Source organism: Dermacentor variabilis, chromosome 5 (genome assembly GCF_050947875.1).
Source record: "Dermacentor variabilis isolate Ectoservices chromosome 5, ASM5094787v1, whole genome shotgun sequence".
NCBI classification, from domain to species: Eukaryota; Metazoa; Arthropoda; class Arachnida; order Ixodida; family Ixodidae; genus Dermacentor; species Dermacentor variabilis.
In genome coordinates this window covers 132,459,691-132,471,454 of record NC_134572.1, presented here as the reverse complement: position 1 = coordinate 132,471,454, position 11,764 = coordinate 132,459,691, and the positions used below count along the sequence as shown (strand labels likewise).

The 11,764-nt window shown below is 49.1% G+C and overlaps 1 protein-coding gene across 2 annotated transcripts in view; it reads left to right on the top strand.

The window, feature by feature from the left end:
- The first annotated feature begins 3,511 nt into the window (after window positions 1–3,511).
- Window positions 3,512–11,764, top strand: part of pb (homeobox proposcipedia) — a 113,268-nt gene continuing 105,015 nt past the window's right edge. For both annotated transcript variants that reach the window (XM_075693521.1, XM_075693519.1), the window contains exon 1: window positions 3,512–3,956. In XM_075693521.1, coding sequence (XP_075549636.1) covers window positions 3,719–3,956 — 238 coding nt within the window. In that variant the 5' untranslated portion in view covers window positions 3,512–3,718. The remainder of the gene's footprint in view (window positions 3,957–11,764) is intronic.

The following is an 11,764-nucleotide window of genomic DNA, read 5'->3' as shown; positions in this document are numbered from 1 at the left end:
TGCAAGATAAAAAAGAAAGAAGAACACTCGTGCGCTTAGATTTAGGTGGGCGGTAAAGAATCCTGGGCTGTCAAAATTAACGCGTAACCCTACACTGTACGGCTACTTTCCTAAGCACACTGGTACTTTGGTAACGTTAAAGCCCACGAATACATAATTTTGATTAGCGGCATATTTTTTTAGCGTTTCTGTGTGTTTAAAAAGGCCCTCCGCATGACCGCACTTCCAGGCAGCCTTTCCTGCGGGGAAATGCGCAAAATTGCTTTACTTCTTGTGTCCTTTTTTGCTTGCCTTCGTTGTTATAATCTCTTAATATACAGAAAAGAAATATTCTTTGTTACATTAGCATGAAATGACTGCAATATTGCAACAGTGTTTCTTGGGGGGGGGGGGGGGGCTGGAAATATTTGCAAAATTATTTCTTCGGCATTCGTTATCCGTCAAAGCACGAGTCATCAAATGTAAAGAAAATTGCCTTCGTCGAGCTCGTATAACACGTTGGGCAGTAGATATATAACTATCAGCAGTCGCCATTGCTTTCGCGCAGTAAAGATGAATGTGACGTTAGAATTTTCCGGATTGGCGAGCAACGCAAAGTTCCTTAGTTGCCATACGATGCTCTGACCTGGAAGAGACGTTGTTTAGAGGCCAACCATGGAGTGGCTACGCGATGGTGACGAGTACGGCAGACCGTACATGTGGTTAATGAAGAGCGACAATAAATGGAGATGACATGCCACGTAAACAGAAGCATGCAAAGAACACTTGGAATGCGGAGCGCCACCGAGGCTTCGCGACAAAAAACAATATGCACGACACGCACTTGATGGGCGGGTGCTAATGACCTTACAGCCGATAAAACATAACAAAACGATTCCCCTCGAAATCCCTCCTGGCATCCACGCAGCGTGGGTCCCCAATTCATATGTGAAACGGTAATCCTCGATTATTCAGACAAATGCTGACATACTGCCGAAGTCATTTTATTAAGTCCGCCAGGCTTCGCTCAGCAAACTGTAATCATGGCTGTGGTACATCTGCCGAAATTTATTTATTTATTTTCGATCACTTCGCGTCGCTGCTTTTTCTGAGCCCCTGTGCTGAATGTTTATCTGCTGTCGCGAGTCTCACCAGACCAGTGGTAGCAAGAACATATACTACCAATGTTTTTTTTTTTTTTTAGGGAAATGAAAATTTAAACGTGAACACCAACTGTGTAAGTGCTATGGTGCTTCGTTGCTTAGTTTTAAGCCGTACATAAAACAAAGAAAAGTATCATATAATTGCACGCTAAAAGAGACAATATGAAGATAAGCGACAACGTGCTTAAAAATAATTAAATTATGGGGTTTTACATGCCAAAACCACTTTCTGATTATGAGGCACGACGTAGTAGGGGGCTCTGGAAATTTCCACCACCTGGGGTTCTTTAACGCGCACCTAAATCTAAGTACGCGGGCGTTTTCGCATTTCACTCCCATCGAACTGCGGCCGCCGTGACCTGGATTCGATCCCGCGACCTCGTGCAGTTACGGCTGGCGTGTAGCACCCCGTGCAAAAAGGATGCTCGACCACCATGCCTCATTGAGACGAAGGGGGAATTCCTAATTTGCTATGGTTATCTCGAGTTGATGCCGTTCCGGCGGACGCCCCGCAGAGTTCACAAGCCCTTTATGTGTGTGCACCCTTTCCGCGAACTCGACAGGACCCCGGGCTGCCTCCAGCGGAGACATGCTGGTGAAGATGTCAACTGGGACAATGGATCGGCCGCCTATCCACAACCAGACGCCCTTTCCACGAACTGTCAAGCTCTACGGGAGAACTTCCGCGAACCAACGCGTGCTAGAAGAAAGGATAAGCTAGCGCCTCCGATCCCTGACCTGGGGGCTTGGTACCTACGGAGGCGGGCCCGTACCGGCTCACTGAAAGTGGGAGACGCCCATCCACAAACCAGACTCAGTGCCTGTCACGTGACTGACGTGAGCAAGATCCCGCTCACGATTTTATGGAGCCTATTTAAAGGGGCTCTGCAAGTGTACTTTTACACTTCATTATCTTCTTATCTTTCACCAACCTTTCAACAAACCCCGCAAGTTTCGCACTAGAAATCGTCTCGTCCTTGACTGGTCGCCATGGTCTACCGGCTGCCTGCAGCCCGCCGACAATACCACGCTACCCAATAGTAACGCCGGTCGAGCTTAGAAAAACAGGCGTCATAACAACTCGGCAGCAGTGGGCTACCCTGGAGAACGCAACAGTGCTGAGTAGCCCAACACCATAGCCACTGAGCAACCGCGGCGGGTCACAACGTGCTTCTTTAATGAGTATTGAAACGCACATAAAACGAAAGAAGTGGCATATATGTGCTCGCAATCAGAGGCAGTACAAAGACTGTCAAATGACATGCACACAGCGTCGCTGATTGATGAATTGCTCTTTCCTCAAGTCGCTGCTTCGAAAGAGTCAGCACACGTGAGTGAACCTAATATGCGAATAAAATGTATAAGTGAGAGAGTGAAGTTCCGATGCAATCCTCGCACAAGAAGAACGGAAATGCAGGCTTTCCTTAATGTTGTAGTAACGAACAAAAACATAAAACAATGTGGGCTTGAACAACCCACGCTCGCGGCTGGTGACAACGGGCAAAGATAGGTTAAGAACAACGCCATATCTCTTCAAACCACAAAACATTATCATTCACGTGTTTATATAATAAATTCGGACAACCTTGATTCGCATTATCCTTTCAGAGCTGAAACATTGAATTGTCATAATGCATTCTTTATTGGTGTGCTCAACGAAAGAGATGGGTTCGCCCCTGCGGGACGCGTCACCAGCGCGGTTGAGACAGAATAAAATGGGTCTTTTCGTCGCCAGTGGTGGCAGCGAGCTTACAGCATTGTCGACGGCTTGCCAGACCAGACAGGCCTGCGACGGCGAAACGAAGCCCGTCAAGCCCCGAGACGCCTTCAGCGACGCGCGACCGCGTGAACGTGACAGGCCATGATTGAAGAGAGCACGTCAGGCGCGCAGCATGACGCCTTGCGGAAGGAGATCTTACTGACCCAGCGGGGGGGGGGGGGGGGGGGGGGGGCGCTCCCGAATCTGCGACGCCTCACCTGTGGTGCGTGCGTGCGGGGGGAGCCCAGGGAGCCCGGCGCGTAGCGAAAGAGAAGGCCACGTGATGGATACCGCACTTCGGGCCGGGCGCACCGATTTGTCAGCCGTCATTAAGCGCGCTCGCGTACAAACCCATCGGCGACGTCGCGCGAAGAGCGCGCACAAGCGCACGTCGCCAGCGGCTAGCGCGTCGGCAAACGCACGCAAACACGCGCGCGCGCGCACCCGTGCAGCCAGACGGAGCGCGCGCGCCCCGGTGGGCGGGGCCGCGGCGCGGAAGGCGGGGCGCCATTGGTCGCCTGCCCCCCACGTGACGCAACCAGCGCGGAGGGGGGAACCGCGTTCCGTTATCAATCGCGCGAAATGCGTGCTCGGCGTGGCCTCGGGAAACGCGCGCGGGGCGTCGTCGATGGGAGCAGCAGCGCGGCGCTGCCGGCAGTCGTCGCGGCCGTCGTCGCCGAGTGAGAGCAGTCGTGGTAGAAGCGGAGCGGGCAGCGCGGGCTTTTGGAGCGGCGGCCGCGTCATGCCGTGAGCGGGACGCCTCGAGTTGTTTCTTTTTTTTTGTTTTTCCATCGTCTCTTCGGAGGGGTGTTCCGCCATGGAAGAGGAGACGGGCTTCATCAACAGCCAGCCGTCCATGGCGGAGTTCATGACAGCGCTGCCACACGTCAACGAGAGCTTCCACAACGGAGGTGGACGGGCGCCGGGCGGTGTGCCGCCGCCTGCCATGTGCCAGAGCCCGCTGGGCGGATCGCCCGGCGGGGCCAAGTTGCCGCTCGGCGTCCCGGAGTACCCCTGGATGAAGGAGAAGAAGACCACGCGCAAACAGCACCAAGGTGAGCCCTGCTTCGCCGGCGACCGGACCACGTGCGCCGCGGACGCCGCGTAAACAAAGCGCCCGCCGCCATCCATCAGGCCCCTCGCGGCGCCATCAATCATCGAGCCGCGATCGGCGCCCGGAGCGCGCCAGCGGGCCTCCGTGGCCGCTCATCGCCCACCCGGGGCCCTGATTCCCGGTCGCGCCGCCAGCGCAGTGGCATCGGCGGTAGTAGCACGGTGTGCGTCGTTACGTTGATGGTGGCGGCTTAGCGGCTCCCTCGGAGGGAACAGCCGTGATCGGTGTCGTTCCAAAGGTAATGCTGGCGTTAATGGCTTTCGGCCAGACCACTACGTGTTGTGCTCTTCCGTCCGTGCTTCCTTGTCCACGTGATCGGCACTGAATTTAGTGCCCGTGGTAACTTTCTGTGGCGTGATACTGAACATAGGCACCGTGGTTGTTCTTGCGCAGCTATGCCTTCAGACCTGTACTGCTAGATACACATCTTTAAGGGTGGCAAAACACGGGTGCTACGCGAAAGGAGTGCCATGCAGGATGAACCACGTTCCCCGAATTTTTCGGAATTCTCTAATATTCCCTCCATCGATCCCTGAATAGTTAATACCGGTCACTTACTTCTCGCCTTTCTGTGTAGAGATCGTAAGTTTGGCGCTGCACCATTACAAAAAAGGAAGAAGAAAGCTTTCTATACACGATGTGCCTTCTAACGTTTCTTAGCCAGCTGCTCATGAAAGCGCACACTGCAATAACTCTGTATGCCATGATTGTAGCATACTACTCGTAAAGTGTTACAATTTGTATAAATAGGAAATTATGGCAGGACACTCAACGAAGACGCGGTCTCTTATTTATTAGCACGCATAAGTATGCAGTACGGGTGCAGAATAAGTTATGAACGCACTGCTGCCTGGAAACGAATATCATGCAGCGACCGCTATATTTCTTCATGTATCTTTACGCATGCGGTTATAATTGCATAATTGTTTGGTACAAAAATTACTGTAGAAGGATTAGGTTACTTCTATTGTAGCGCTACAGTCTACGGAAGCTGCACGTATATATACGATCGCTCCGCCAGCGTGGTAATCATGGTTAGTTCATTGATTTGCTTGAACTCCGTCCTTCTGCCTTCGCAATAGATTCGTGACTTCGCCAATCGATCGTTTTTGAACTATTGCGTTATAAATCCAACTTTTCGCAATGGTACTTACTACATGTGTACACACACTTGTTGCGTCCATGTGTGTAGAACAATAGGGCTTCCTGAAAAACTAGAAATTCGAAGCGCAATAAGTACACACATTACAAATGAGAACGCATGAAGCCACACCGCACGGATATTAGACAAATCCATGCACTCACCATGGATTAGTCCATGCATGATAGCTGAATGGTCGGAGCTCGATCCCTCTACAGTAGTTTTTGTAAGAAACGCTATATGGGATAGTAAACCTGCCGGGTTTGTTTTCCTCGATGGGATCCCGTTAATCGCCGTGCTGGTCACTCCCCGTTATCATTCTGTTTTTTTGCTCTGCCGGGCATTACACATTCATCGGTATTAGAAGATCGTGTTGTGCACCTTCAATGCTCAGAATTGCTTTCGCGTCGCTCGTCGCATTAACTCACCATTCCCTCGTTCAAAGCCAAAGCATTTTCGCGTGTACTACTTAACGCGACTTTGACGCAGCAAAACGCTTCGACGAGAATTGGATAGTGGTGTTGTACGCTACAACCGTCATTTTTTTTTATACAGGCGACATAGACACCCATTAATGTTGTTCCTGCAGCCTTGACCCCAATTTTAGTGTCTTTCCACGGGCTCCGACGCCAGATTTATCAAGTCTTTCCTAGGCGCCTCTTTACGTTCGTTATTCTGTATTTAACCGGTGATACAAGCAAACCGCACACTTAATAACCCTTCGAACACTCCTTTGTACAATTGAACACGCCGAAGCAAAGCTTCATAATGAGAATTTGTAATGAAGATATTGACGTTTAAAACGTGTTGGGAACACACGAAGACATCTTTCTCATTGGTCGTATGCTGTAAAGTCTATGAATAAGCGGGAAGGGTGTTGGAACGTACAAGTTAGGGTGTGTTTCTTCGCAGGATAACCCATGTGTGGTCACAAAGCGGATATTATCTTTTCGTTATTTACTAGAGTAACGATTATGCGCCAGATAACTTCATCGAGTCGCTGTGCTAGTTATTACAAAGTGTATATATAGAAATAATAGCGGATTGTCTTTCCGCAGGTTAATTATTTTTCATACTTAAGGAGTGTTCACATTCGTGGGCGCACGCCAACAAGCCTCCTTATAAAAAATTTCACATTCCTAATTGGTCGAATATGCCAGAAATGTGACAAGTTTTCCATCCGAAAGATATATTAAGCGCCACAAGGTGCTAATGTGATAGCAAAAGGTCAGAGCAAGAAGAAAACAAGCCGGTTGGAATCCAGGGCGGGAATCGGCTGCGCGACATTTTGGCAGTGCTCCGACAGCTTTTGCAGTCAAATGATTTTTTCGCAAACTGACTGAATGCCCGTTCTGTAGCGCAAAGCATCGCAGTTTGTGCAAGGCCGTTTTCGAACTGGATATTCTTTTTCTCGTGAAATTAAAACATCCAATGCACCATGTAGAAAGTCCACGCGACAAATGTAACTCCGGCAAGGAGGAATTTAACGAAGCATGTATACTGCTCAGTTCTGAACAAGTTAAAGCCTTATTCCTTCACGAATTCGTGCAGTATGGGTTTTATTCGCTGTGCATAAACAGTACTAAAACCTAAAGCGTTGCTCTTGTTTTTGCATTTTTCCATCGCAAGGCAATAACGTATTCAAGCTTTCATCAGCAACACATCCCTATCTCAATGATTTTTTGAAATCTTTGTTCCGGCTCAAGTTCTGAACATAAGTAACGATGATTCGTGACTGGTGTTGTGCATACGCTTATCTGTGCAGATGAAGGCTTTTCTGTGCTGCATTCGTCATCCTCAATTTGGTGCAATGCTAAAAGCAGATCATAAATATCACTTGCCGTCTTCTTGCGTCACGCATTCACGTACATTATGTACCCGCACTTCACGAGTCATGCATTCCGAGGCGAATGTGTCCGCATGCGAAAATGACCATTACAGCGATTCCCTATCTTCAGATTGATAAGAGAAGAGAAAGTTTTCAACCTATTGGTAAAATATTTAAGCTCCTTATTAGGTAGTTGGAGGCTATATACTATGTACCGCACACCACTTGCACGCGAACGGCGATCTTAAGACCCTTGCGCATGCGCATTGTCGGCCACACACGTGAAGAGTGCTTCTGGATAACGTGATTCACCAGTTTCCTATGTATAACTGCAGTCGGTAGAGACATGGGTAACGACCTGTAAACCATACAAATCACTAATGATATATACCAGAAGCTCCGCTGTCACGACTATACCATTAGGACGACCGACGCTATAATTACCACCACTGAGAAAAACACCAGTGTCAACATGCTATGCATACTGACCGCCACTACACAAGTATCGTATACTGCCTGCTACCGAAACTACTGTGTTCACAGACAAACGCGCTTTCAGTCTCCGTCAGTCGGTGCGGTCGAAAATCTTCGCGCGAGTCCCCGCACTTCGTCGGTTTTAGATTTGCATATTCAACATTTCCGGTCAAATGTTCATGATGATAATAAGCGTGTATTCGTGTGTGTCACTACGGAGTTTTTCGTGGAATAAAATTAAACATGATGACTAAATGTTTGAACGTGCTCTGCTTTTATCAACGTTATGAATGCGAAGGCGAACATCTTGTTACAGAATTCCAGTTTTGCTCTCAAGTCAGTTCATAAGTGGGAAGGCGAACAAGCAGTGGCGTAGCAAGGGGGGGGGGGGGGGGCGGGGTCGCCGAGGGGCCGTGGGCCTCAATTGCAAAGGGCCAGTGGGGAGAGGGGGGTGGTCATATACGTCTGAAGACACCCCTCTTTCCGCCGGCTACACCCGGGGGGGGGGGGGGGGGGGACAGAATGCCAATTGGCCCCGGGTGCTAGACGACCTAGCTACGCCACTGCGAACAAGACACCAATTTCTTTTCCCGCCATGAATTGTTATCGTATAAGTCTGGGCAAGAAAGACAACGAACAGATTTCTTACCAAGCTTTCACTCTCGAAAGAGTGATCACGCTTCGCTCTAGAAAAACTAAGCAAAATTTCACCTTACGTGCCTGGCTTCCACTTAGTTTATGTTGTTCCCTGTTAAGCTAATAAATATGGGTTAACAGCAACTCGACTGACAGAGAGCAAGCACTTTGCAGCGGAACACACGAGCATATGACGTTGCGCGACACGCCACTTTTTTCTCGGTGATCGGATCACGCACGCATTTTAACTGTAGTGCACCGACTTGTCGTAATTTCCCTGCTGTTGAAGCGCTGCGAGCCAGTTTGCATTATGGACTCGTCCTACGATGTCGATGCCCGTGCAAATTGCTTCTGCGTATTTTGTATAGTTTAGGAAAGAAATATAAACGAAGATGAATACGTAAGGGCCCTTGTATATGATGACAATCCTCATTGACGTCCACTATTCTTCGTCGTCGTAAAATAAATCACGAATGCATCACTAAATTACGAAGGTAAATAGCTTTGGTGCAGTATTAGGAATTACCGCACGTTTGCACGTTGCCTATCGCAGGATGGCGCAGTTCCTGCCAAATATTGTGATTTATGTTATCTCCGTAAATATATGACGGCGTCCTGAGCTTGCAAAAATGAAATACCTAGGAGAAAATGAAACTATATATAAAAATCATGCCCAGCTGGTTATGGTTCGTCCTAATTACTCGCCTCTGTCTTCTCCTTTCCTGTGTCCCTGTCGTTACTTTTCTTGTGTTGAGCTGGACTACAGTGTATATACTTTCGCAAACTTTGACTCTCTTGTGTCGCACAGACAAGTCAGTGCACATACATGCTCGGGTATCGTGACTTTTGCGCTACGCTCTTCAACTTGCACCACTGTCACACGCGTGTAAGCCCTTGCCAAAAGTTTCGAAACCACTCGAGCGACAGGATTTGCTTCGCCGGACCCCTGTTTAGGGCTCCCACAGCGCTGCCTGCGCTTCGAAGCTGAAGGCACCACGATATCTGACACTTGCTAGTTATCAGAGCTATACAGGGTCCCCGCTGGGCTAGCCTGACGTCACGACATTCTACATTGCGCACGACATTCCGAACTTTTGACCCCCTCCGTACTTAGATTTAGGTGCACGTTAAAGAACCCCAGGTGGTCCCAATTTCCGGAGTCCCCCACAACGGCGTGCCTCGTAATCAAATCGTGGTTTTGGCACGTAAAGCCCCATAATTTAATTAAATTTAATTTCACTTTTGACCCAAATTGTGGCGTCTTCCTGAGAGCCAATGTAGCTGGACGACTCCACAACCCACAAGCCCTTAAGCTAAAACTGGCGTGTTCATTACTGCGTCTGAGCGACCAAAGTCGCAGTTTCATGCATGCTGTAGCTCGAACTGGCTGGTACAGTGTATTCCGTTAATAAAGGGAAATTCAGACATCCACCCGTTGGTAGCAATTATTACAAAGGAAACCCATACTGGTTCCTCGAAAGAAAGGCGTTGCAGTTGAAGAAAAATTCGTCCTGGTCCGGGACTCGAATGCGGGACCACCGCCTTTCCGGGGCAGCCGCTCTGCCATCTGAGCTAACCAGGCGGCTTGCAGTTGGCAGGGCGAAGTCGAATTTGTCAACAACTCGAAGCAAAGGCAAGCAAAGGCAAACCCGCAGTGGGGAGAACTAATCATAATCAATAAAGGGAAAATCACGCATCCACCCTTTCATTCAGTATATCAGTATATTAGCAGTATTCAGTATAGCAGTATATTCTGTTACGGTAACGCTGAAACTGAAATTGCGTCAGCTTAAATAGGTGCACCATTGAACGCGCACCTCCCTAAAGAACGCCATGGTGTTTTCATTGTACATACGTTGCCGCCGCACGTGGCGATTGCGCTAAACCGGCATGCATCTGTTTCTCGCGGATGTGCATAGCACAGCGCTTAACATATAACAGACGACCTTGGTTCGAATCGTTTTCCTTCTCAGACTTCAGCAGGAGCTCGTGTCGGTTGCAACAGGTGCATCCTTGGCCGGAGAGTTTCTTGCCGGAAAAAAGTAGGCGCAACGACAGAGCGGATATCCTTGTTGCCAGCGGCAATGTCGGGCAGCGAAAACGATACGTTTTTTGCCAATGCGATTTAAGGAACCGGACGCGTTTCATTGTCATTCACGCTGTTTGTTCCAAACCATGCAGGAGGAAAGCATAGTTATTTTAAATTGAAGAGAAAGAAATACGAACTGGTTTCTCCGTTAACATGGATTGGCATTTGGGATAAATGAAAACATGTGTACACTGAATCGTCAACGTTTACATTATCCTTATGTATAAAGCTATATGTATAATTAGGCGCGTCATCTCCACACGTCCAGGGATTCTTTCGTTTTCTAGAGTAGCAAGCGGAAAAAAAGAAAGAAGAGAGAACGCCGGTGACACTCGACCCTTTTGCATATTGTAATTAGTCGCATATGAGCTATAGCTCGTCTGCCTGTGTGCGCGCGGTAAGTGTTAGTTGCGAAAAAACCAATAAGCAGCTATTTGACAACTCACATCTGAAGGAAACCCAGCTTCCAACCTCGACATCCACCCAAGCGATCGCACACACACACGCTCAGTCACGCACCCATAAATGCACACGCACGCACGCATCCACGCATGCGCAGGGCTCAGCGATTGAAACGCGATACTCGGACTGGATGGCGGCCGGAGCTTGCTGAGCCACCGGTAAGCGCTGGCTTATCGATGAGGGGCCGAATGCGCAGTCACGGTCGCTCACGAATACTATCGCTTTCATGATACAACAATGCATCAGCTCGGTGTCCCCCGGTGCCCACCGGTGGCGTTTCGAGTGTCACGCGCTCCGTGTGTCGCGTTTCAATCACCGAGCACGGTGCGGTGCGCAAGCAAACATGCACGCCACCGCAAATCTGTGACGAGACAAATCGGCGCATGTTTTGCGGTACAGTATTGTAAGCGTGAGCGGCAGCAGAGAGTTATAGCTTAGCGAGCCAGTGGGCCCAGCGGGCCAGCGTAGACTCCAGTGCGCAAGCGTGGTACAACATGGGGAGTCCATGTCGTCCACGCTGAGCCCGCTGGCTCGCCGAGCTATAACTCTCTAGTCACCCTGTATACCTGCCTCCAACTCTTATCGTAGCTTACGTGGCAAGTGACGTTTTGAGCAAATTGTACCTCATGGTGTTAATATATACGCAAACGCAGCCGCCGAACGACGTGAAATATTGTGGTGACTTAGCAGATGGTCGCCACGGTAGCGTATACTACAAGTGTCAGGATAGGTAGCGTACGGTGTAAACGAGGCACGCGGGTGATCAGAGCGTTACGGCTGGTTCCTGTAACGGCAGAATAGTGCGGATGGCTAGTGAAGTTGCGATATACGGTAATTTGGCCATGCCTAATTATCACATGCAGTGCAACGGGCGAAAATACATTGCGCGTTCCCCGTTAAACCTCACTGCTTGCCGTGACATTTGGAAAATAAAGATGTGGTCGATCAACTCGTGCTATAGCTTAGGGCCAATGGCCTTGAGCTATGAAGATTTTAACCGCTGCCGATCTCAATTTCATGCTCCACGAAAACGTTCTTGGAACTGTATGCACCGAAGTGGAAAGCTTATATAACATTGTATGACACACAAGGAAAATGACATCTGTATATATTGTGTCT